This window comes from Oncorhynchus gorbuscha, unplaced genomic scaffold (genome assembly GCF_021184085.1).
Source record: "Oncorhynchus gorbuscha isolate QuinsamMale2020 ecotype Even-year unplaced genomic scaffold, OgorEven_v1.0 Un_scaffold_1231, whole genome shotgun sequence".
NCBI classification, from domain to species: domain Eukaryota; kingdom Metazoa; phylum Chordata; class Actinopteri; order Salmoniformes; family Salmonidae; genus Oncorhynchus; species Oncorhynchus gorbuscha.
The window spans coordinates 117,844-143,036 of record NW_025746068.1 but is presented as its reverse complement, the minus strand read 5'-3'; the positions used below and the strand labels follow the sequence as shown (position 1 = coordinate 143,036).

Genomic DNA, 25,193 nt, shown 5'->3' with positions numbered 1-25,193 from the left:
AAACTACAGTCTTATACACAGTGTAAGGGGATAAGGAACATGTACATAAGGATATATGAATGAGTGATGGTACAGAGCAGCATACAGTAGATGGTATCGAGTACAGTATATACATATGAGATGAGTGTGTAGACAAAGTAAACAAAGTGGCATAGTTAAAGTGGCTAGTGATACATGTGTTACATAAGGATGCAGTCGATGTTGTAGAGTACAGTATATACATATGTATATGAGATGAATAATGTAGGGTAAGTAACATTATATAAGGTAGCATTGTTTAAAGTGGCTAGTGATATATTTACATCATTTCCCATCAATTCCCATTATTAAAATGGCTGGAGTTGGGTCAGTGTCAATGACAGTGTGTTGGCAGCAGCCACTCAATGTTAGTGGTGGCTATTTAACAGTCTGATGGCCTTGAGATAGAAGCTGTTTTTCAGTCTCTCGGTCCCAGCTTTGATGCACCTGTACTGACTCGCCTTCTGGATGATAGCGGGGTGAACAGGCAGTGGTTCGGGTGGTTGATGTCCTTGATGATCTTTATGGCCTTCCTGTAACAACGGGTGGTGTAGGTGTCCTGGAGGGCAGGTAGTTTGCCCCCGGTGATGCGTTGTGCAGTCCTCACTACCCTCTGGAGAGCCTTACGGTTGAGGGCGGAGCAGTTGCCGTACCAGGCGGTGATACAGCCCGCCAGGATGCTCTCGATTGTGCATCTGTAGAAGTTTGTGAGTGCTTTTGGTGACAAGCCGAATTTCTTCAGCCTCCTGAGGTTGGTTTCGCTGCCTCCAGCTCTGCCTTGGGGCGGCGATATTCTCCCGGCTGTCCTCAGGGTCCCTTGCCATCCAAGATCTCCTCCGATGTCCAGGAGTCTGGAGATCGTTGCTGCTGCAGCCCGTTACCACGCTGCTTGGTCCTTTGGTGGTGGAAGAAGAGGAGGACCAAGGTGCACCGTGGTATATGTCCATATTTATAAAATGAACACGGCAATAACAAAAATAACAACGAGAACGATTGAAAACAGTTCTGGCTGGTGCAGACACACAACAGAAAACAATCATCCACAACTCAAAGGTGAAAGTATGGTTCTCAATCAGGGACAACGATTGACAGCTGCCTCTGATTGAGAACCATACCAGACAAAACACAGAAATCCCAAATTATCGAAAAAAGAACATAGACTGCCCACCCCAACTCACGCCCTCACCATACTAAAACAAAGACAAAACAAAGGAACTAAGGTCAGAACGTGACAGCAGATCAGTTAAGAACAAATTATTATTTACAATGACGGCCAAGGAATACTGTGCTCCTGCTTCCACCTTCCATTTCAAACATTTATATGAGATGATTGGTAACACTTTATAACTCATAATTATTCATTATAAATGCTTATATATTATATGTTATATGTTTATAAATCGTAGATGATGTTTTGACAGACAGATGGATGTCCTTACCCTGGGGAGGCGTACTGGGAGGCTGGGGAGGTGTTGAGGCCTATAGGGTTGGTCCTCTGAGGAGAGGGAGGGGTTCTCTGCATTTAGCTGTCTGGGTACCTGATCACCAGCCTGGTGCTCTCCAGCTCCACCCCTGGACCGGAGGACAAACAGCAGGCACAGTCGAAATACATGCAATGGGACCAATAGCATTGTCCCACAAGTACAATGGAACCAATAACAAAGCTTGTTTTTCCTTTGCTGTCAGAAAGGAGTTGAATCATTGTACTTTTCTCTCTGTGTTGAACGATGGTGATACTATTTAAAGCTCTAAACTGAAGCTCTAAACTGAAGGCTCTTAACTCTGTGTATCATGCAGGGACGTCTAACTCACCATTGTGATCTCTACAGTGCTGTCAGGTGGACATCAGTAGCAACACGCAGCCTCAAACCCTGGTCCATTCCTATTCAGAAGGCCATTTAAGGAAAACTGAGGGGAGGGGAGGGGAGGGAGAGGAGATGAAGTGAGAGAGTGAAGGGAGGAAAGGATGGGGAGATAGAAGGAGTGAGGAGAGGGAGAAGACAGACCGACACACACACACACACACACAATCAGCAATTTCCATATTCATAGTAGCAAGCTCAGACACTGACCTTCATCCCCATCAGTGCACTCCCCTTGAAGTATCCCTTTGGCCAATCAGGGTTGAGCTGGATGGAATTCTGAGCATCTGATAGGGTAGAGGGGTAGAGCTCCAGACACCAGTAGCAGTTTAAACCATATTCCCAAAGAACCAAAGAAATACAAGAAATGAGATCAATGTAGAAATAGTCCATCCAGACCTTTACCACCGAGTAAATCTGTTGGACCACTTACATTAGAGTTCTCATGCAGTAGTCTAGGGAGCAACATACCCATACCAAACACACACACACACACACACACACACACAGAGACACAAGCACAAACACACACACACACGCAAAAACACACACACGCACACACACATTTAAACACACACACGCATACAACGTCTGATCTACCGGGAAAGACTCTGGTAAGTTCCAACTCAGTGTGTGTGTTTGTTGATGAAACGTGCTGATTGTTGATCTATTACAGTTTATCTCCTGACAGTAATGGAGTATCTCTGGCTGGCCTATAGGCTAGCCACTCATGCATTATGTTGCTCAATGGCGCCATCATGTGTACAATAGGCAGAAATACAAGAAACATAATTTGTTTATTTGTTGTCTTTTCATTGTCTAACTTTGAGCTTATTTACATGATACTTGTACTATATTCAATGTAAAAAACTGAAAAATGTAATGTATCTAAAATAGGTAATAACTCATAATTTGATAATTAAACAAGCAATATTATGACACTGTACAATATGGTATAACATAATATAAAATATAAAATGCCCAATAATATCTGACACCAATACAAAGTAAAACGTATTAAATCAAATCAGGAGCAACTCCAGGGCTAAAATTATTTAAAAGCTCTTATCAATATTATTCATTTTGTGTCACTAAAACAAGCCAATACTTTATCTATTATAAAAAATCAGGAATTGTATAAATCCCATAGAAAAATAGCAAAAACAGATAAGTAAACAAGAAAAGTAGGCTATTCATTAAGCGGAGCAAGTTCAGAAAGGAAACCCGAGGGCCCGCCTCAACTGAGAATGGAACCAATTAGAGGCTAGTATCATTCACGACTTCCTTATTGACCTGGTCTGCTCTTACATCCTTCTGCCGCTTGCTGCTACTAAGCGCTGGCTTCTTGTCCTCCATTGACTCTGCTGCTGTAACTAGCTGTTGCTCTCTATGCTGCTGATTTCTGATATGTTTTCTTTGTAAGTGCTCGCTAGCTGTGTTTGAACCTCACCCACATCGTTCAATATGCTCATGTTGCAATGTTTGGCTGCTGCGGTGATGTGATTGTGAGGATCAACCATGTTGCTGCTCTGTTTTCAGTTAATAGCCGGCGACATGTAGAATTAGCTAAGTAGAATTAGCCTCAGGAGTAGTCAATCATATAGCCTACTTGTTTGTTCCCAATACTAGCTTTCGAGCTGAGTCAGTGCGCTCCGTGAACCATCATAGAGAATAGTCCTTCATCCATACAAGGAGGAAGAAGCCTGTGCTAGACTAGCATACAGGCTATGTGTTGCTAAACAGTGAGTGAGAAGCAATGTTTTCTGATCATGAGCAGGAGATACTGTTTATCACAGTGATTCAGTAGTATTTCAGTCTGTGGACGTTAACTAGTTTAGTAGAGCATGTCGCCAGCTCACGAAACCGCTGCAATCAATGCACATGATCAGCTATAGCTTACATTTTACAGGTCATCCCGGTCACATTAGTCGGTGTGACTTTCGCCGACAGTCACTATTCAAATGTTGTACCAAATATTTCTGGTTATTATTCTTGGAACCCTATTCCCTTACACAGGTTAAACTAGAAGCCTTCAAATGAACTTGCAAACTGGTCTGGACTAGTGCATTTGTATAGTTACACTTTTGCTGCACTTCTACTCTGATTTGCTCAGAGCGTCTGCTAGCTCATTAGTGCAGGGGTTCTTAAACCTTTTCAGCCTGGGACCCGAATGCAACATTCTGTGTTTTCCTGGGACCCAAACTTAGGAAAATATGCAACTATACATAAATATCAGTACATTTCATTGCCCTTATGCCTAAAACAAATGCAATATAGACAAACAAAAAAACAATGACATTAAATATCTATTAATGTTTATTTTCCCCCCATTGAAAACACTCTTATCTGTCTAGGTTGGGACTGTTGCTGTTAAAATGCAATACATATGTTTTTATTCTGACCTGGAATGAAGTGACTGATCACATCTGTAGACCAGAAAACCCCCACACAGTCCTAATGAGAGCAGGTCTATTCTGGGCTCTGTTTTTGACAGTGCAACACTGAGGTCAAGCTCAGCCTTGAAACTGTTTCTGTACATGTTTTATAAGTGTCAGAGTTGAGAACCCCGACTCACATAGGTATGTGGTGCCAAACTGGACCAGAACATCTACTGCTTTCTCAGTCAGGCAGGAGACCGCTTCCTACTGTACATGAACAACCCAGAACATCTACTGCTTTCTCAGTCAGGCAGGAGACCGCTTCCTACTGTACATGAACAACCCAGAACATCTACTGCTTTCTCAGTCAGGCAGGAGACCGCTTCCTACTGTACATGAACAACCCAGAACATCTACTGCTTTCTCAGTCAGGCAGGAGACCGCTTCCTACTGTACATAAACAACCCAGAACATCTACTGCTTTCTCAGTCAGGCAGGAGACCGCTTCCTACTGTACATAAACAACCCAGAACATCTACTGCTTTCTCAGTCAGGCAGGAGTCCGCTTCCTACTGTACATGAACAACCCAGAACATCTACTGCTTTCTCAGTCAGGCAGGAGACCGCTTCCTAGTGTACATAAACAACCCAGAACATCTACTGCTTTCTCAGTCAGGCAGGAGTCCGCTTCCTACTGTACATGAACAACCCAGAACATCTACTGCTTTCTCAGTCAGGCAGGAGTCCGCTTCCTATTGTACATGAACAACCCAGAACATCTACTGCTTTCTCAATCAGGCAGGAGACCGCTTCCTATTGTACATGAACAACCCATAATTGTGTGTGTGTTTGCCTCAAAAAGCATCTTGCTTCAATCAGTTTATTCCAGTTAAGAATAACAATTATTGTTGTATTTAGCAACAGTTCCAACCTAGACTAGTTTTCAACAATAATTTCTACAGTAAGATGTAAAGTAGGCCTGATCATTTTTCATCTTCGTCTATACTGTTACTAGGGTTGCACTATCAGTAGCTAGCTTGTTTTGTCGAATGTTAGCTATTAGCTGTGTACAAGGCCAGGGGGTTGAAAGAGAAACTCACATCTACCACTATGAGTTAGTTAGTACTCCCTTATTACTGCTTATCATCACCTGTTATAAAATGCCAACAATCTGAACGACAGCGCTGCGTCGTGTGTAGCTGAGTGATCTTCAAGAAAACAGCAGAAAAAGAGATCCGGTACACAACTCCGATGTACACAGGCATCTCCCTCTCACACTGGTGCAGCTGCCAAACTGAGCAGAGACGCTGCTTAAGCAGAACGCGCACTGAACAGAGAGCGCAGATGCACTTGGCCAAATCAATTCCAGTAATTCATGAAATAATGATGTATTTACACTGACACGTCACGACCCACCATTAACAGGTCTGTGACCCAACTTTAAGAAAGGCTGCATTAGTGCATACTGACTGACTGGTTGCATCACCGACTGTTATGGCAACTGCTTGGCCTCCGATCAAAAGGCCCGTATGGCCCAGTACATCACTGGGGCCAAGCTTCTTGACATCCAGGACCTCTAACCTGACGGTGTCAGAGGAAGGCCATAAAAATGTCAGACTCCAGCCACCCCAGTCATAGGCTGTTCTCTTTGCTACCACACGGCAAGAGGTTCCGGACCGCCAAGTCTAGGTCCAAAAGGCTTCTGAACAGCTTCTACCCCCAAGCCACGACTCCTGAACAGCTAATCAAAGGGCGACCAAGACGCTGCTGCAACACTCTGTTTATTATCTATGCACAGTCACTTTAATTCTACCTAGATGTACATATTACCTCAACTACCCTGTTTATTATCTATGCACAGTCACTTTAACTCTACCTAGATGTACATATTACCTCAACTACCCTGTTTATTATCTATGCATAGTCACTTTAACTCTACCTACATGTACATATTACCTCAACTACCCTGTTTATTATCTATGCACAGTCACTTTAACCCTACATGTACATATTACCTCAACTACCCTGTTTATTATCTATGCACAGTCACTTTAACCCTACCTATATGTACATATTACCTCAACTACCCTGTTTATTATCTATGCACAGTCACTTTAACTCTACTTAGATGTACATATTACCTCAACTACCCTGTTTATTATCTATGCACAGACACTTTAACTCTACCTACATGTACATATTACCTCAACTACCCTGTTTATTATCTATGCACAGTCACTTTAACCCTACCTAGATGTACATATTACCTCAACTACCCTGTTTATTATCTATGCACAGTCACTTTAACTCTACCTAGATGTACATATTACCTCAACTACCCTGTTTATTATCTATGCACAGTCACTTTAACCCTACCTACATGTACATATTACCTCAACTACCCTGTTTATTATCTATGCACAGTCACTTTAACCCTAGCTACATGTACATATTACCTCAACTACCCTGTTTATTATCTATGCACAGTCACTTTAACCCTAGCTACATGTACATATTACCTCAACTACCCTGTTTATTATCTATGCACAGTCACTTTAACTCTACCTACATGTACATATTACCTCAACTACCCTGTTTATTATCTATGCACAGTCACTTTAACTCTACCTACATGTACATATTACCTCAACTAACCTGTTTATTATCTATGCACAGTCACTTTAACTCTACCTACATGTACATATTACCTCAACTACCCTGTTTATTATCTATGCACAGTCACTTTAATTCTACCTACATGTACATATTACCTCAACTAACCTGTTTATTATCTATGCACAGTCACTTTAACCCTACCTACATGTACATATTACCTCAACTAACCTGTTTATTATCTATGCACAGTCACTTTAATTCTACCTACATGTACATATTACCTCAACTAACCTGTTTATTATCTATGCACAGTCACTTTAACCCTACCTACATGTACATATTACCTCAACTAACCTGTTTATTATCTATGCACAGTCACTTTAACCCTACCTACATGTACATATTACCTCAACTAACCTGTTGATTATCTATGCACAGTCACTTTAACCCTACCTACATGTACATATTACCTCAACTAACCTGTTTATTATCTATGCACAGTCACTTTAACTCTACCTACATGTACATATTACCTCAATTACCCTGTTTATTATCTATGCACAGTCACTTTAACCCTAGCTACATGTACATATTACCTCAACTAACCTGTTTATTATCTATGCACAGTCACTTTAACTCTACCTACATGTACATATTACCTCAACTACCCTGTTTATTATCTATGCACAGTCACTTTAATTCTACCTACATGTACATATTACCTCAACTAACCGGTGCCCCCATATTGAATGTACGATACTCCCTGTAGAGGGGTTGGGTTAATATATATCATGTTATTTTACTGCTGTTTAACTATTTGTTACTTTTATTTTCTACTTTTTACTTAACACTTATATTTTTGTATCTTCTGAAAGCATAGTTTGTTAAGGGGCTTGTAAATAAGCATTTCCCTGTAAGTGTCAGGGATTTCCTCCTCTTCTTCCGAAGAGGAGAAAAAGATCGGAGGACCAATATGCGTGGTAAGTGTCCATGGTTCTTTTAATAAGAAATAGTACACATGAACAACTGAATACAAAAACAATAAACGTGGAATGAACGAAACCCAAAACAGTACCGTGTGGTGAAAAACACAGACACGGAAACAAACACCCACAAACACACAGTGAAACCCAGGCTACCTAAGTATGATTCTCAATCAGAGACAACTAATGACACCTGACTCTGATTGAGAACCATACTAGGCCGAAACATAGAAATCCCAAAATCATAGAAAAAACAAACATAGACTGCCCACCCCAACTCACGCGCTGACCATACTAAATAATGACAAAACAAAGGAAATAAAGGTCAGAACGTGACAGTGAGATCTACACCTGTTGTATTCCGCACATGTGACAAATACTATTTGATACTGTTGCATGAGTCACATTATTAGTTTCCATTTTATGGTATAATTTGTGTCACTCTAATATTTACTTCATCCTTATCTACAACAGTAGGTTTAGGCTCTGATGTATTAGCCATATTCTAAGCCTGTTATGTATTTTACATAGTTAGTCCTCCCGGTCCATCTTTACATAGTTCCATCTTTACATAGTTAGTTCCCTGTCGGTCCATCTTTACATAGTTAGTCCTCCCTGTCGGTCCATCTTTACATAGTTAGTCCTCCCTGTCGGTCCATCTTTACATAGTTAGTCCTCCCTGTCGGTCCATCTTTACATAGTTAGTCCTCCCTGTCGGTCCATCTTTACATAGTTAGTCCTCCCTCCCATCTTTACGGTCCATCTTTACATATCTTTACATAGTTAGTCCTCCCTGTCGGTCCATCTTTACATAGTTAGTCCTCCCTGTCGGTCCATCTTTACATAGTTAGTCCTCCCTGTCGGTCCATCTTTACATAGTTAGTCCTCCCTGTCGGTCCATCTTTACATAATAACATAATCCTCCCTGTCGGTCCATCTTTACATATTAGTCCTCCCTGCATCTTTACATAGTTAGTCCTCCCTTATCTTTACATAGTTAGCCTCCTCCCTGTCGGTCCATCTTTACATAGTTAGTCCTCCCTGTCGGTCCATCTTTACTTTACATAGTTAGTCCTCCCTGTCGGTCCATCTTTACATAGTTAGTCCTCCCTGTCGGTCCATCTTTACATAGTTAGTCCTCCCTGTCGGTCCATCTTTACATAGTTAGTCCTCCCTGTCGGTCCATCTTTACATAGTTAGTCCTCCCTGTCGGTCCATCTTTACATAGTTAGTCCTCCTGTCGGTCCATCTTTACATAGTTAGTCCTCCCTGTCGGTCCATCTTTACATAGTTAGTCCCTCCCTGTCGGTCCATCTTTATTTACATAGGTTAGTCTCCCCCTGTCGGTCCATCTTTACATAGTTAGTCCTCCCTGTCGGTCCATCTTTACATAGTTAGTCCTCCCTGTCGGTCCATCTTTACATAGTTAGTCCTCCCTGTCGGTCCATCTTTACATAGTTAGTCCTCCCTGTCGGTCCATCTTTACATAGTTAGTCCTCCTGTCGGTCCATAGTAGTTAGTCCTCCCTGTCGGTCCATCTTTTAGTCATCTTTACATAGTTATCTTTACATAGTCCTCCCTGTCGGTCCATCTTTACATAGTCCCTGTCGGTCCATCTTTACATAGTTAGTAGTCCCATCTTTACATAGTTAGTCCTCCCTGTCGGTCCATCTTAGTCCTCCCTGTCGGTCCATCTTTACATAGTTAGTCCTCCCTGTCGGTCCATCTTTACATAGTTAGTCCTCCCTGTCGGTCCATCTTTACATAGTTAGTCCTCCCTGTCGGTCCATCTTTACATAGTTAGTCCTCCCTGTCGGTCCATCTTTACATAGTTAGTCCTCCCTGTCGGTCCATCTTTACATAGTTAGTCCTCCCTGTCGGTCCATTTACATAGTTAGTCCTCCCTGTCGGTCCATCTTTACATAGTTAGTCCTCCCTGTCGGTCCATCTTACATAGTTAGTCCTCCCTGTCGGTCCATCTTTACATAGTTAGTCCTCCCTGTCGGTCCATCTTTACATAGTTAGTCCTCCCTGTCGGTCCATCTTTACATAGTTAGTCCTCCCTGTCGGCCATCTTTACATAGTTAGTCCTCCCTGTCGGTCCATCTTTACATAGTTAGTCCTCCCTGTCGGTCCATCTTTACATAGTTAGTCCCATCCCTGTCGGTCCATCTTTCCATCTTTACATAGTTAGTCCTCCCTGTCGGTCCATCTTTACATAGTTAGTCCTCCCTGTCGGTCCATCTTTACATAGTTAGTCCTCCCTGTCGGTCCATCTTTACATAGTTAGTCCTCCCTGTCGGTCCATCTTTACATAGTTAGTCCTCCCTGTCGGTCCATCTTTACATAGTTAGTCCTCCCTGTCGGTCCATCTTTACATAGTTAGTCCTCCCTGTCGGTTAGTCCATAGTTAGTCTCCCTGTCGGTCCATCTTTACATAGTTAGTCCTCCCTGTCGGTCCATCTTTAATAATAATAATATGTCGGTCCATCTTTTATCCAAAGCAGACGCTCCAAAGCGACACATAGTTAGTCCTCCCTGTCGGTCCATCTTTAGTCATAGTTAGTCCTCCCTGTCGGTCCATCTTTACATAGTTAGTCCTCCCTGTCCATCTTTACATAGGTCCAGCTTTACATAGTTAGTCCTCCCTGTCGGTCCATCTTTACATAGTTAGTCCTCCCTGTCGGTCCATCTTTACATAGTTAGTCCTCCCTGTCGGTCCATCTTTACATAGTTAGTCCTCCCTGTCGGTCCATCTTTACATAGTTAGTCCTCCCTGTCGGTCCATCTTTACATAGTTAGTCCTCCCTGTCGGTCCATCTTTACATAGTTAGTCCTCCCTGTCGGTCCATCTTTACCTCCCTGTCGGTCCATAGTAGTTAGTCCTCCCTGTCGGTCCATCTTTACATAGTTAGTCCTCCCTGTCGGTCCATCTTTACATAGTCCTCCCTGTCGGTCCATCTTTACATAGTTAGTCCTCCCTGTCGGTCCATCTTTACATAGTTAGTCCTCCCTGTCGGTCCATCTTTACATAGTCAGTCCTCCCTGTCGGTCCATCTTTAATAATAATAATAATAATATATGCCATTTAGCAGACGCTTTTATCCAAATCTTTGCATAGACCTTACATAGTTAGTCCTCCCTGTCGGTCCATCTTTGCATAGTTAGTCCTCCCTGTCGGTCCATCTTTACGTAGTTAGTCCTCCCTGTCGGTCCAGCTTTACATAGTTAGTCCTCCCTGTCGGTCCAGCTTTACAGCCTCCCTGTCGGTCCATCTTTACATAGTTAGTCCTCCCTGTCGGTCCATCTTTACATAGTTAGTCCTCCCTGTCGGTCCATCTTTACATAGTTAGTCCTCCCTGTCGGTCCATCTTTACATAGTTAGTCCTCCCTGTCGGTCCATCTTTACATAGTTAGTCCTCCCTGTCGGTCCATCTTTACATAGTTAGTCCTCCCTGTCGGTCCATAGTTTACATAGGTAGTCCTCCCTGTCGGTCCATTTTACATAGGTAGTCCTCCCTGTCGGTCCATCTTTACATAGTTAGTCCTCCCTGTCGGTCCATCTTTACATAGTTAGTCCTCCCTGTCGGTCCATCTTTACATAGTTAGTCCTCCCTGTCGGTCCATCTTTACATAGTTAGTCCTCCCTGTCGGTCCATCTTTACATAGTTAGTCCTCCCTGTCGGTCCATCTTTACATAGTTAGTCCTCCCTGTCGGTCCATCTTTACATAGTTAGTCCTCCCTGTCGGTCCATCTTTACATAGTACATAGTTAGTCCTCCCTGTCTCCCTGTCGGTACATCTTTACATAGTTAGTCCTCCCTGTCGGTCCATCTTTACATAGTTAGTCCTCCCTGTCGGTCCATCTTTAATAATAATAATATATGCCATTTAGCAGACGCTTTTATCCAAAGCGACTTACATAGTTAGTCCTCCCTGTCGGTCCATCTTTACATAGTTAGTCCTCCCTGTCGGTCCATCTTTACATAGTTAGTCCTCCCTCGGTCCAGCTTTACATAGTTAGTCCTCCCTGTCGGTCCAGCTTTACATAGTTAGTCCTCCCTGTCGGTCCAGCTTTACATAGTTAGTCCTCCCTGTCGGTCCATCTTTACATAGTTAGTCCTCCCTGTCGGTCCATCTTTACATAGTTAGTCCTCCCTGTCGGTCCATCTTTACATAGTTAGTCCTCCCTGTCGGTCCATCTTTACATAGTTAGTCCATCCATAGTTAGTCCTCCCTGTCGGTCCATCTTTACATAGTTCCTCCCTGTCGGTCCATCTTTACATAGTTAGTCCTCCCTGTCGGTCCATCTTTACATAGTTAGTCCTCCCTCCATCTTTACATAGTCGGTCCATCTTTACATAGTTAGTCCTCCCATCTTTACATAGTCGGTCCATCTTTACTTTCCTCCCTGTCGGTCCATCTTTATAGTTAGTCCTCCCTGTCGGTCCATCTTTACATAGTTAGTCCTCCCTGTCGGTCCATCTTTACATAGTTAGTCCTCCCTGTCGGTCCATCTTTACATAGTTTTACATAGTTAGTCCTCCCTGTCGGTCCATCTTTACATACATAGTTAGTCCTCCCTGTCCATCTTTACATAGGTCCATCTTTACATCTTTATAGTTAGTCCTCCCTGTCGGTACATCTTTACATTATATGCTACTGTAGCGATCACTTCCATCTAGTCATCATGTATTAGCTACTGTTGTTCATTCTTATTAATCTTCTGCTAGTAATACATTTACGCATGTCATCATGTATGCTTGTACATAGAGAGTATGCAGGCATCTTCTACCCTGATGAGACTCACTCTGCTACAGTAGTTTTAGTGAGAGTGGGTCATATCTACCACCATGATGCTGCCCAAATGCTGTTGTTATCACATTGGACCTTAGTGGGGAAGCTGACACTGTGATTACTAATCAAGGTTAGCTATAATTTCAGCTGTGTTGGATGGGATGTTAATACTAGCATTACCTAGCATGTGGTGGTCTTACTATAGTTTCAGCTGTGTTGGATGGCATGTTGATACTAGCATTACCTAGCATGTGGTGGTCTTACTATAGTTTCAGCTGTGTTGGATGGCATGTTGATACTAGCATTACCTAGCATGTGGTGGTCTTACTATAGTTTCAGCTGTGTTAGATGGCATGTTGATACTAGCATTACCTAGCATGTGGTGGTCTTACTATAGTTTCAGCTGTGTTGGATGGGATGTTGATACTAGCATTACCTAGAATGTGGTGGTCTTACTATAGTTTCTGCTGTGTTGGATGGCATGTTGATACTAGCATTACCTAGCATGTGGTGGTCTTACTATAGTTTCAGCTGTGTTGGATGGCATGTTGATACTAGCATTACCTAGCATGTGGTGGTCTTACTATAGTTTCTGCTGTGTTGGATGGCATGTTGATACTAGCATTACCTAGCATGTGGTGGTCTTATTATAGTTTCTGCTGTGTTGGATGGCATGTTGATACTAGCATTACCTAGCATGTGGTGGTCTTACTATAGTTTCAGCTGTGTTGTGGCATGTTGATACTAGCATTACCTAGCATGTGGTGGTCTTATTATAGTTTCTGCTGTGTTGGATGGCATGTTGATACTAGCATTACCTAGCATGTGGTGGGCTTACTAAACACCTGAAGGAGCAGAGCTAATGAATAGTTCAACATATTTCTACATGAAATGTAATCAAATCTGGAAATGACAAAATCTTATAGAAAAATAGCAGAAGCATAATCTATCCCATTTATCATCTATATGCAAACTGTATTTATCATCTATATACATACTGTATTTATCATTAGGATAACCATCTAAATTCCAGCATTCACTCAAAGGTTAAAGGTCATTGTCTGGAAAACCTAATAGATAAGAAAGCATAATGATAGTAAGAGAATAACATTGTGAGGCCTAGCTTTGGTTTCATGCTGTTGCTCTTCAGTCCAGGTTCTGTGGTGGTTCTCTTCAGTCCAGGTTCTGTTGTGGTTCTCTTCAGTCCAGGTTCTGTGGTGGTTCTCTTCAGTCCAGGTTCTGTTGTGGTTCTCTTCAGTCCAGGTTCTGTGGTGGTTCTCTTCACTCAAGGTTCTGTGGTGTTTCTCTTTAGTCCAGGTTCTGTGGTGGTTCTCTTCAGGACGGGTAGTAGTTCTCATAATCGGAGGGATCAGCATATATCTGAGGGATTGTGACAGTGGGGGAGTCCCTCACATTCTGAAATAAGACACTGAATGAGCACATTACACACCACTCCGTAACATTTTTGTAGACACACACACACACACTAAACACACTTACTGCCAGGGTGTCATACTCTGGTGACCTGGTCTTCATGTTCAGAGCTGTGTACGTCTCACTGTTAGGATCAGGATGGACACTCTGTGGAGAGAGAGAGTTGTCACGGTAACAGTGAAAATAGTATGAGAGAGACTGTTGTGATACAGTAGATTAATGTCACCAGGTGTGGAGGTGTAACTGATATAGTCACCTGTATCCCTGTTGTGGCATCACTTCCTGCTGTGGATCTCCTGTAAAGTGGGACAGAGTGAATTCTGCTCTCTAGTGACCACTAGTGGAAGTTTATATGTTACTAATACAGTTTTGCACATGAATGAATTAATATATTAATGCATTCACAACAAGTGCTATGCATTTGCATCAGAGTGCTAAGGGGAATTTATAAAACATTTGAAAAAATTCTGTCACCTGAACCACATGAGTCCAGAGAGACAGAGGATGAGAACCAGAACAACCACTATGATTCCTACAGCTGCAGTCAGAACAGATGTTTGTTTCCCTATAATAAAATATGGATGACATGAGTACATGGTAATACAGGACTGTAATGGTGTTCCTATGAACTGACAATGAATATACACTAACAAAGGACATTTATACTATAATCAGCCACTATACCAAACATTAGGAACACCTTCCTAACAAGTGACATCAAAGGGGGATCAAAGCTTCACCTGGTCAGTCTGTCTATGCCATGGAAAGAACAGGTGTTCTTAATGTTTTGTGCACTCAATGTTTAATGATAAAAAGCCATATTAAAAGTATTAACATTAGAATGAACCATGCAGTTTTGTATAGAAGTATTGAAGATGTAACTTTTGTCATGTTTGTCATTTATTATCATGTCTTGTCCCTGTGCTCCCCATGCTATTCGTTTCCCTCTGCTGGTCTTATTTGGTTCTTTCCCTCCTATCCCTCTCTCTCCCCCTCCCTCTCTCACTCTCTCGCTCTCTCTTCTCTCTGTCGTTCCGTTCCTGCTCCCAGCTGTTCCTATTCCCCTAATCATCATTTAGCCTTCCCACACCTGTTCCCGATCCTTTCCCCTGATTAGACTCCCTATTTATTCCTTTGCCATGCTGTAATTGCGTTTCGCCCTGTCCTGTCGTGTTTTTTGCCGTGATTGTGTATCACCCTGTCCTGTCGTGTTTTGTGCCTTCTTCAGACGCTGCGTGTGAGCAGGTGTTCAGTTGACTACGATGCGCTACCCGTAAGTCTGTGGCCGCTTCTCCAGTTGTTTTCCCCTCTACTATCTAGAGGATTTCAGTTATTCGGTTTTGAGCATTAATAAACTCTGTTTCTGTTAAGTCGCGTTTGGGTCCTCCTTCACCTGCATAACAGAAGGAACCGATCAAAGAATGGACCCAGCGACTTCAGACGCTGTTTACACTGCCGTCAAGATCCAAGGAGCCATGCTCGGCAGACACGAGCAGGAATTGTCTGCTGCTCGCCATGCCGTGGAGAACCTGGCCGCTCAGGTTTCCGACCTCTCTGGACAGTTCCAGAGTCTACGTCTCGTGCCACCTGTTACTCCCTGGCCTGCCGAGCCTCCAGAACCCAGGGTTAATAACCCACCTTGCTACTCCGGGCAGCCCACTGAGTGCCGCTCCTTTCTCACGCAGTGTGAGATTGTGTTCTCTCTCCAACCCCACACATACTCTAGAGAGAGAGCTCAGGTTGCTTACGTCATTTCACTCCTTACTGGCCGGGCTCGAGAATGGGGCACAGCTATCTGGGAGGCAAGGGCTGATTGCTCTAACAGATTCCAGAACTTTAAAGAGGAGATGATTCGGGTTTTTGACCGTTCAGTTTTTGGTGAGGAGGCTTCTAGGGCCCTGGCTTCCTTATGCCAAGGTGAACGGTCCATAACGGATTATTCCATTGAGTTTCGCACTCTTGCTGCCTCTAGTGAGTGGAACGAGCCGGCGCTGCTCGCTCGTTTTCTGGAGGGACTCCACGCAGCGGTTAAGGATGAGATTCTTTCCCGGGAGGTTCCTTCAGATGTGGACTCTTTGATTGCTCTCGCCATCCGCATTGAACGACGGGTAGATCTTCGTCACCGGGCTCGTGGAAGAGAGCTCGCATCAACGGTGTTTCCCTGCTCCGCATCGCAACCATCTCCCTCCTCTGGCTTTGAGACTGAGCCCATGCAGCTGGGAGGGATTCGCATCTCGAATAAGGAGAGGGAACAGAGGATCACCAACCGCCTGTGCCTCTATTGCGGAGTTGCTGGACATTTTGTTATTTCATGTCCAGTAAGAGGCCAGAGCCCATCAGTAAGCGGAGGGCTACTGGTGAGCGCTACTACTCAGGTCCCTTCATCTAGATCTTGTACTATATGTCGGTCCATCTACGCTGGACCGGTTCGGGTGCTACATGCAGTGCCTTGATTGACTCTGGGGCTGAGGGTTGTTTCATGGACGAAGCATGGGTTCGGAAACATAACATTCCTTTCAGACCATTAGACAAGCCTACGCCCATGTTTGCCTTAGATGGTAGTCATCTTCCCAGTATCAAATTTGAGACACTACCTTTAACTCTCACAGTATCTGGTAACCACAGTGAGACTATTTCTTTTTGATTTTCCGTTCACCGTTTACACCTGTTGTTTTGGGTCATCCCTGGCTAGTATGTCATAATCCTTCTATTAATTGGTCTAGTAATTCTATCCTATCCTGGAACGTTTCTTGTCATGTGAAGTGTTTAATGTCTGCCATCCCTCCCGTTTCTTCTCTCCCTACTTCTCAGGAGGAACCTGGCGATTTGACAGGAGTGCCGGAGGAATATCATGATCTGCGCACGGTCTTCAGTCGGTCCCGAGCCAACTCCCTTCCTCCTCACCGGTCGTATGATTGTAGTATTGATCTCCTTCCAGGGACCACGCCTCCCGAGGTAGACTATACTTTCTGTCGGCTCCCGAACGTAAGGCTCTCGAGGATTATTTGTCTGTGTCTCTTGACGCCGGTACCATAGTGCCTTCTTCTCCGGCCGGGGCGGGGTTCTTTTTGTTAAGAAGAAGGACGGTACTCTGCGCCCCTGCGTGATTATCGAGGGCTGAATGACATAACGGTTAAGAATCGTTATCCGCTTCCCTTATGTCATCAGCCTTCGAGATTCTGCAGGGAGCCAGGTGCTTTACTAAGTTGGACCTTCGTAACGCTTACCATCTCGTGCGCATCAGAGAGGGGGACGAGTGGAAAACGGCGTAACACTCCGTTAGGGCATTTTGAGTACCGGGTTCTGCAATGCGCCAGCTGTTTTTCAGGCATTAGTTAATGATGTTCTGAGAGACATGCTGAACATTTTTGTTTTTGTCTATCTTGACGATATCCTGATTTTTTCTCCGTCACTGAGATTCATGTTCAGCACGTTCGACGTGTTCTACAGCGCCTTTAGAGAATTGTCTCTACGTAAAGGCTGAGAAGTGCTCTTTTCATGTCTCCTCCGTTACTTTTCTCGGTTCCGTTATTTCCGCTGAAGGCATTCAGATGGATTCCGCTAAGGTCCAAGCTGTCAGTGATTGGCCCGTACCAAGGTCACGTGTCGAGTTGCAGCGCTTTTAGGTTTCGCTAATTTCTATCGGCGGTAATTTCGGTCAAGTTGCTGCCCCTCTCACAGCTCTTACTTCTGTCAAGACGTGTTTTAAGTGGTCCGGTTCCGCCCAGGGAGCTTTTGATCTTCTAAAAGAACGTTTTACGTCCGCTCCTATCCTCGTTACTCCTGACGTCACTAGACAATTCATTGTCGAGGTTGACGCTTCAGAGGTAGGCGTGGGAGCCATTCTATCCCAGCGCTTCCAGTCTGACGATAAGGTTCATCCTTGCGCTTATTTTCTCATCGCCTGTCGCCATCTGAGCGCAACTATGATGTGGGTAACCGTGAACTGCTTGCCATCCGCTTAGCCCTAGGCGAATGGCGACAGTGGTTGAGGGGGCGACTATAGTTCCTTTTGTCGTTTGGACAGACCATAAGAACCTTGAGTACATCCGTTCTGCCAAACGACTTAATGCCCGTCAAGCTCGTTGGGCGTTGTTTTTCGCTCGTTTCGAGTTTGTGATTTCTTACCGTCCGGGTAGCAAGAACACCAAGCCTGATGCCTTATCCCGTCTGTTTAGTTCTTCTGTGGCTTCTACTGATCTCGAGGGGATTCTTCCTTATGGGCGTGTTGTCGGTTGACAGTCTGGGGAATTGAAAGACAGGTTAAGAGAATAAGCACTCACGCACACTGCGGCCGCGCTTGTCCTAGTAACCTCCTTTTCGTTCCTGTTTCCACTGTCTGGCTGTTCTTCAGTGGGCTCACTCTGCCAAGTTAGCTGGTCATCCCGGTGTTCGAGGCACTCTTGCGTCTATTCGCCAGCGCTTTTGGTGGCCGACTCAGGAGCGTGACACGCGCCGTTTCGTGGCTGCGTGTTCAGACTGCGCGCAGAAGAAGTCTGGTAATTTTTTTCTGCTTCTGCTCCTGGTCTTGCTGGGTCTCAGTCTGTTCCCTGCCATCGCATCTCTCCTGTTCTTGTCCCTGCCCTTGCTGTGTCTCAGTCTGTCCCTAGTTCTCATTTTTTTTTTAGAGTAGTACCCTAGTTTCCCTTTTTATCGTTTTTCTACGGTCCTGAGGAGAGGAGTTGGGTTCTTTCTCGGGACGTGCTGGACCGTTTGATCTATGATTTCCTCCGTTGCTGCCAGTGTTCCTCCCTCGAGAGCGCCAGGAGGCGCTCGGTGAGTGGGGGGTACTGTCATGTTTGTCATTTATTATCATGTCTTGTCCCTGTGCTCCCCATGCTATTCGTTTCCCTCTGCTGGTCTTATTTGGTTCTTTCCCTCCTATCCCTCTCTCTCCCCCTCCCTCTCTCACTCTCTCGCTTCTCTTCTCTCTGTCGTTAATATTCCTGCTCCCAGCTGTTCCTATTCCCCTAATCATCATTTAGCCTTCCCACACCTGTTCCCGATCCTTTCCCCTGATTAGACTCCCTATTTATTCCTTTGTTATCCGTTCCTGTTCCATCGGTTCCTTGTTTTGTATTCCATGCTGTAATTGCGTTTCGCCCTGTCCTGTCGTGTTTTTTGCCGTGATTGTGTATCACCCTGTCCTGTCGTGTTTTGTGCCTTCTTCAGACGCTGCGTGTGAGCAGGTGTCTCAGTGACTACGGCCTGCGCCACCCGGCGACCTGCAGTCTGTGGCCGCTTCTCCAGTTGTTTTCCCCTCTACTATCTAGAGGATTTCAGTTATTCGGTTTTGAGCATTAATAAACTCTGTTTCTGTTAAGTCGCGTTTGGGTCCTCCTTCACCTGCATAACAACTTTACCTGCTACAATGATCATCAGAGCTGTAGAGTTCATAGATCCTCTTCCATTCTGGGCCTCACAGTAATATTCTCCTCTGTCCTCAGAGATGATGTTAGTGATGCTGTAACTCTGTCCTGATGCTTTTGGTGAGGTTACGTTCTTCTTGTACCAGGTGTATTTGTCCACAGGTGGGTTGGCATCACTGCTGCAGGTCAGAGTCACTGAACTGCCCTCCACTATTTCACCAGAGGGACTGACTGACACTGAGGTGTCCTTTGGTCCATCTGGTGGACAATATGTAACACATTGTTCATACATAGAGCTTTACATGAGGAGCATCATGGAACTTGGATTTATGATTAAAATAAATTAAATATGAATATAAATATGTATAACTTAGACAATAATGTAACAATACAGTGTTTGTGAAGTACTTGTAGTTACTACAGTAATGAGATTAGTACATTCATCGAACTTGGACATAGATTGAAATAATAGATAGAATAGATGAGAGAAGATGTTACTAAAAGAATACAACTGGAGATGTATCACACATCCTCACATGTGACAGTGAGAGTCTCTTCAGCAGAGGGGAGATCCTCATGTCCTTCTACAGAACAGGAGTATCTGCCTGCATCCTCACTGCTGACTGGGTTTAGGAACAGACTGGTAGATTGGTTGGTTACATGTCCATTCTTGTACCAGATGTAGGTGGGGTTGTCACTCAGAGTACAGGTGGTGCTACAGGTCAGTGTCACCTTCTGTCCCTCTGTCACAGTGGCAGGAGTCACCTTCACCTGCAGACCTAAATGAAAGAGGATTAAAACACTGAGTACGTCATAAAGTAATCGTTTGCAGTATTGATAGGATGTGACCTGCAGTGTTACCTGTGACAGTCAGAGTTGTTCCAGGGAAGGTGGGCTCCCAGGTTGTCTGATCTGTTCTGAATCTAAACTTATACTCATCTGAATCCTCCTCTCTCAGGTCTGTGATTCTCAGGATGGAGTCACTCTGCATATTTCCAAGGTACTCCACACGACCTCCATACCCCGGGCTCAGGATTTGAGACGCCTCATCAAGTTTTCCTTTTGTATACCAGATTGTTTCAGAGACTGTATGACCACTGGGATAAGTATAAGAGCAGGATATGTCCACTGATGTCCCCTTCAAGGTACAGATCCTCTGATGGGTGTAAGTCACGTGGAAATAACTGTGACCCTCAACAGCTGAAACACAAGTACATTTTTCAAATGGTGTCAGTATTTAGAACTGTAAAATCAACCATCATTAATCTAAATGGAATTGTAGCTCTACCTCATGTCTGTTTCACTAAACATCAACCATCATTAATCTAAATGGAATAGTAGCTCTATCTCATGTCTGTTTCACTAAACATCAACCATCATTAATCTAAATGGAATAGTAGCTCTATCTCATGTCTGTTTCACTAAGCATCAACCATCATTAATCTAAATGGAATAGTAGCTCTATCTCATGTCTGTTTCACTAAACATCAACCATCATTAATCTAAATGGAATAGTAGCTCTATCTCATGTCTGTTTCACTAAACATCAACCATCATTAATCTAAATGGAATAGTAGCTCTATCTCATGTCTGTTTCACTAAACATCAACCATCATTAATCTAAATGGAATAGTAGCTCTATCTCATGTCTGTTTCACTAAGCATCAACCATCATTAATCTAAATGGAATAGTAGCTCTATCTCATGTCTGTTTCACTAAACATCAACCACCATTAATCTAAATGGAATAGTAGCTCTGTCATGTCTGTTTCACTAAGCATCAACCATCATTAATCTAAATGGAATAGTAGCTCTATCTCATGTCTGTTTCACTAAACATCAACCATCATTAATCTAAATGGAATAGTAGCTCTATCTCATGTCTGTTTCACTAAACATCAACCATCATTAATCTAAATGGAATAGTAGCTCTATCTCATGTCTGTTTCACTAAACATCAACCACCATTAATCTAAATGGAATAGTAGCTCTATCTCATGTCTGTTTCACTAAACATCAACACTGACCAGTGATGTATTGGAGGATTTTGACAGACGTTAAAAAGTGTATTAGTCACACATCAACACACTAAATGGAATAGTAGAATTGATGCCTGTTTACAGCACAGTAGAAGCTGTCTTCAGTTTTAAAGTGGATTGTGTTTCACTAGGGGAGGGGTCTTTTAATAAAAATCTTACTGTTCCTGTACCAGATGTAAATGGTGGGGTTACCAGTCAGAGTACAGGTGGTGCTACAGGTTTCACTAAACATTAACCACCATTAATCTAAATGGAATAGTATCTGACCACCATGGAATAGTGGTCTATCTCATGTCTGTTTCACTAAACATTAAAACCATTAATCTAAATGGACTCTATCATGTCTGTTTCAGTTCAAACGATTAATCTAAATGGAATAGGCTCTACGTCTCACCAAATCATTGGAATAGTAGCTCTATCTCATTCTGTTATACATCAACCATCATTAATTAAATGGAATAGATTCATGTCTGTTTCATAAAATCAAAGGAATAGTAGCTCTATCTCATGTCTGTTTCACCAAACATCAACCACCATTAATCAAATGGAATAGTAGCTCTATATGTCTGTTTCACTAAACATCAACCATCATTAATCTAAATGGAATAGTAGCTCTATCTCATGTCTGTTTCCTATTAACCACCATTAATCTAAATGGAATAGTAGCTCTATCTCATGTCTGTTTCAACCACCATTAATCTAAATGGAATAGTAGCTCTATCTCATGTCTGTTTCACTAAAATCAATCAAAATGGAATAGTAGCATCTCATGTCTGTTTCACTAAACATCAACCATCATTAATCTAAATGGAATAGTAGCTCTACCTAAACAGATCAAATATAGTAGCTCTATCTCATGTCTGTACCTAAACATCAACAGACAGAGATGATTAAACAAAAAGTGATCAACACACTGCATTAGAATTGATGCCTTTTACAGCACAGTAGAAGCTGTCACTTTAAAGTACCTTTTTGTAACAGACAGAGGTGATTAAACAGATGTCATTGACCACCATGTATACCTTCACCTGCAGGTCTGGAGTAGATAACAACATTAAAACCATCAATGACCTGTTGTCTACAGACAGAGTGATTAAACAGATCAACACATATATATATATCACTTTTCCAAAACCACTTAAACAGTACCTGTAACAGACAGAGTGATTAAACAGATCAACACTATATATAATATCACTGTACCTGTAACAGACAGAGTGATTAAACAGATCAACACTATATATAATATCACTGTACCTGTAACAGACAGAGTGATTAAACAGATCAACACTATATATAATATCACTGTACCTGTAACAGACAGAGTGATTAAACAGATCAACACTATATATAATATCACTGTACCTGTAACAGACAGAGTGATTAAACAGATCAACACTATATATAATATCACTGTACCTGTAACAGACAGAGTGATTAAACAGATCAACACTATATATAATATCACTGTACCTGTAACAGACAGAGTGATTAAACAGATCAACACTATATATAATATCACTGTACCTGTAACAGACAGAGTGATTAAACAGATCAACACTATATATAATATCACTGTACCTGTAACAGACAGAGTGATTAAACAGATCAACACTATATATAATATCACTGTACCTGTAACAGACAGAGTGATTAAACAGATCAACACTATATATAATATCACTGTACCTGTAACAGACAGAGTGATTAAACAGATCAACACTATATATAATATCACTGTACCTGTAACAGACAGAGTGATTAAACAGATCAACACTATATATAATATCACTGTACCTGTAACAGACAGAGTGATTAAACAGATCAACACTATATATAATATCACTGTACCTGTAACAGACAGAGTGATTAAACAGATCAACACTATATATAATATCACTGTACCTGTAACAGACAGAGTGATTAAACAGATCAACACTATATATAATATCACTGTACCTGTAACAGACAGAGTGATTAAACAGATCAACACTATATATAATATCACTGTACCTGTAACAGACAGAGTGATTAAACAGATCAACACTATATATAATATCACTGTACCTGTAACAGACAGAGTGATTAAACAGATCAACACTATATATAATATCACTGTACCTGTAACAGACAGAGTGATTAAACAGATCAACACTATATATAATATCACTGTACCTGTAACAGACAGAGTGATTAAACAGATCAACACTATATATAATATCACTGTACCTGTAACAGACAGAGTGATTAAACAGATCAACACTATATATAATATCACTGTACCTGTAACAGACAGAGTGATTAAACAGATCAACACTATATATAATATCACTGTACCTGTAACAGACAGAGTGATTAAACAGATCAACACTATATATAATATCACTGTACCTGTAACAGACAGAGTGATTAAACAGATCAACACTATATATAATATCACTGTACCTGTAACAGACAGAGTGATTAAACAGATTAACACTATATATAATATCACTGTACCTGTAACAGACAGAGTGATTAAACAGATTAACACTATATATAATATCACTGTACCTGTAACAGACAGAGTGATTAAACAGATCAACACTATATATAATATCACTGTACCTGTAACAGACAGAGTGATTAAACAGATCAACACTATATATAATATCACTGTACCTGTAACAGACAGAGTGATTAAACAGATCAACACTATATATAATATCACTGTACCTGTAACAGACAGAGTGATTAAACAGATCAACACTATATATAATATCACTGTACCTGTAACAGACAGAGTGATTAAACAGATCAACACTATATATAATATCACTGTACCTGTAACAGACAGAGTGATTAAACAGATCAACACTATATATAATATCACTGTACCTGTGACAGACAGAGTGATTAAACAGATCAACACTATATATAATATCACTGTACCTGTAACAGACAGAGTGATTAAACAGATCAACTATATATAATATCACTGTACCTGTAACAGACAGAGTGATTAAACAGATCAACACTATATATAATATCACTGTACCTGTAACAGACAGAGTGATTAAACAGATCAACACTATATATAATATCACTGTACCTGTAACAGACAGAGTGATTAAACAGATCAACACTATATATAATATCACTGTACCTGTAACAGACAGAGTGATTAAACAGATCAACACTATATATAATATCACTGTACCTGTAACAGACAGAGTGATTAAACAGATTAACACTATATATAATATCACTGTACCTGTAACAGACAGAGTGATTAAACAGATCAACACTATATATAATATCACTGTACCTGTAACAGACAGAGTGATTAAACAGATCAACACTATATATAATATCACTGTACCTGTAACAGACAGAGTGATTAAACAGATCAACACTATATATAATATCACTGTACCTGTAACAGACAGAGTGATTAAACAGATCAACACTATATATAATATCACTGTACCTGTAACAGACAGAGTGATTAAACAGATCAACACTATATATAATATCACTGTACCTGTAACAGACAGAGTGATTAAACAGATCAACACTATATATAATATCACTGTACCTGTAACAGACAGAGTGATTAAACAGATTAACACTATATATAATATCACTGTACCTGTAACAGACAGAGTGACTCCAGGATCACCAGTATATATAATATCACTGTACCTGTAACAGACAG

General features: G+C 42.0%; 1 protein-coding gene across 1 annotated transcript; it reads right to left on the bottom strand.

Moving 5' to 3' along the window:
• Positions 1 to 13,989: 13,989 nt before the first annotated feature.
• LOC124021826 (sialoadhesin-like) lies at positions 13,990 to 21,151 on the bottom strand. The gene is made up of 5 exons (XM_046336961.1): positions 20,319 to 21,151; positions 19,994 to 20,236; positions 19,435 to 19,715; positions 14,155 to 14,235; positions 13,990 to 14,070 (listed from the first exon to the last, which is right to left on the bottom strand). Exons 1-5 carry the CDS (start codon positions 20,446 to 20,448, stop codon positions 13,990 to 13,992), a joined length of 816 nt encoding a protein of 271 aa, XP_046192917.1. The 5' UTR covers positions 20,449 to 21,151.
• Positions 21,152 to 25,193: the final 4,042 nt, after the last annotated feature.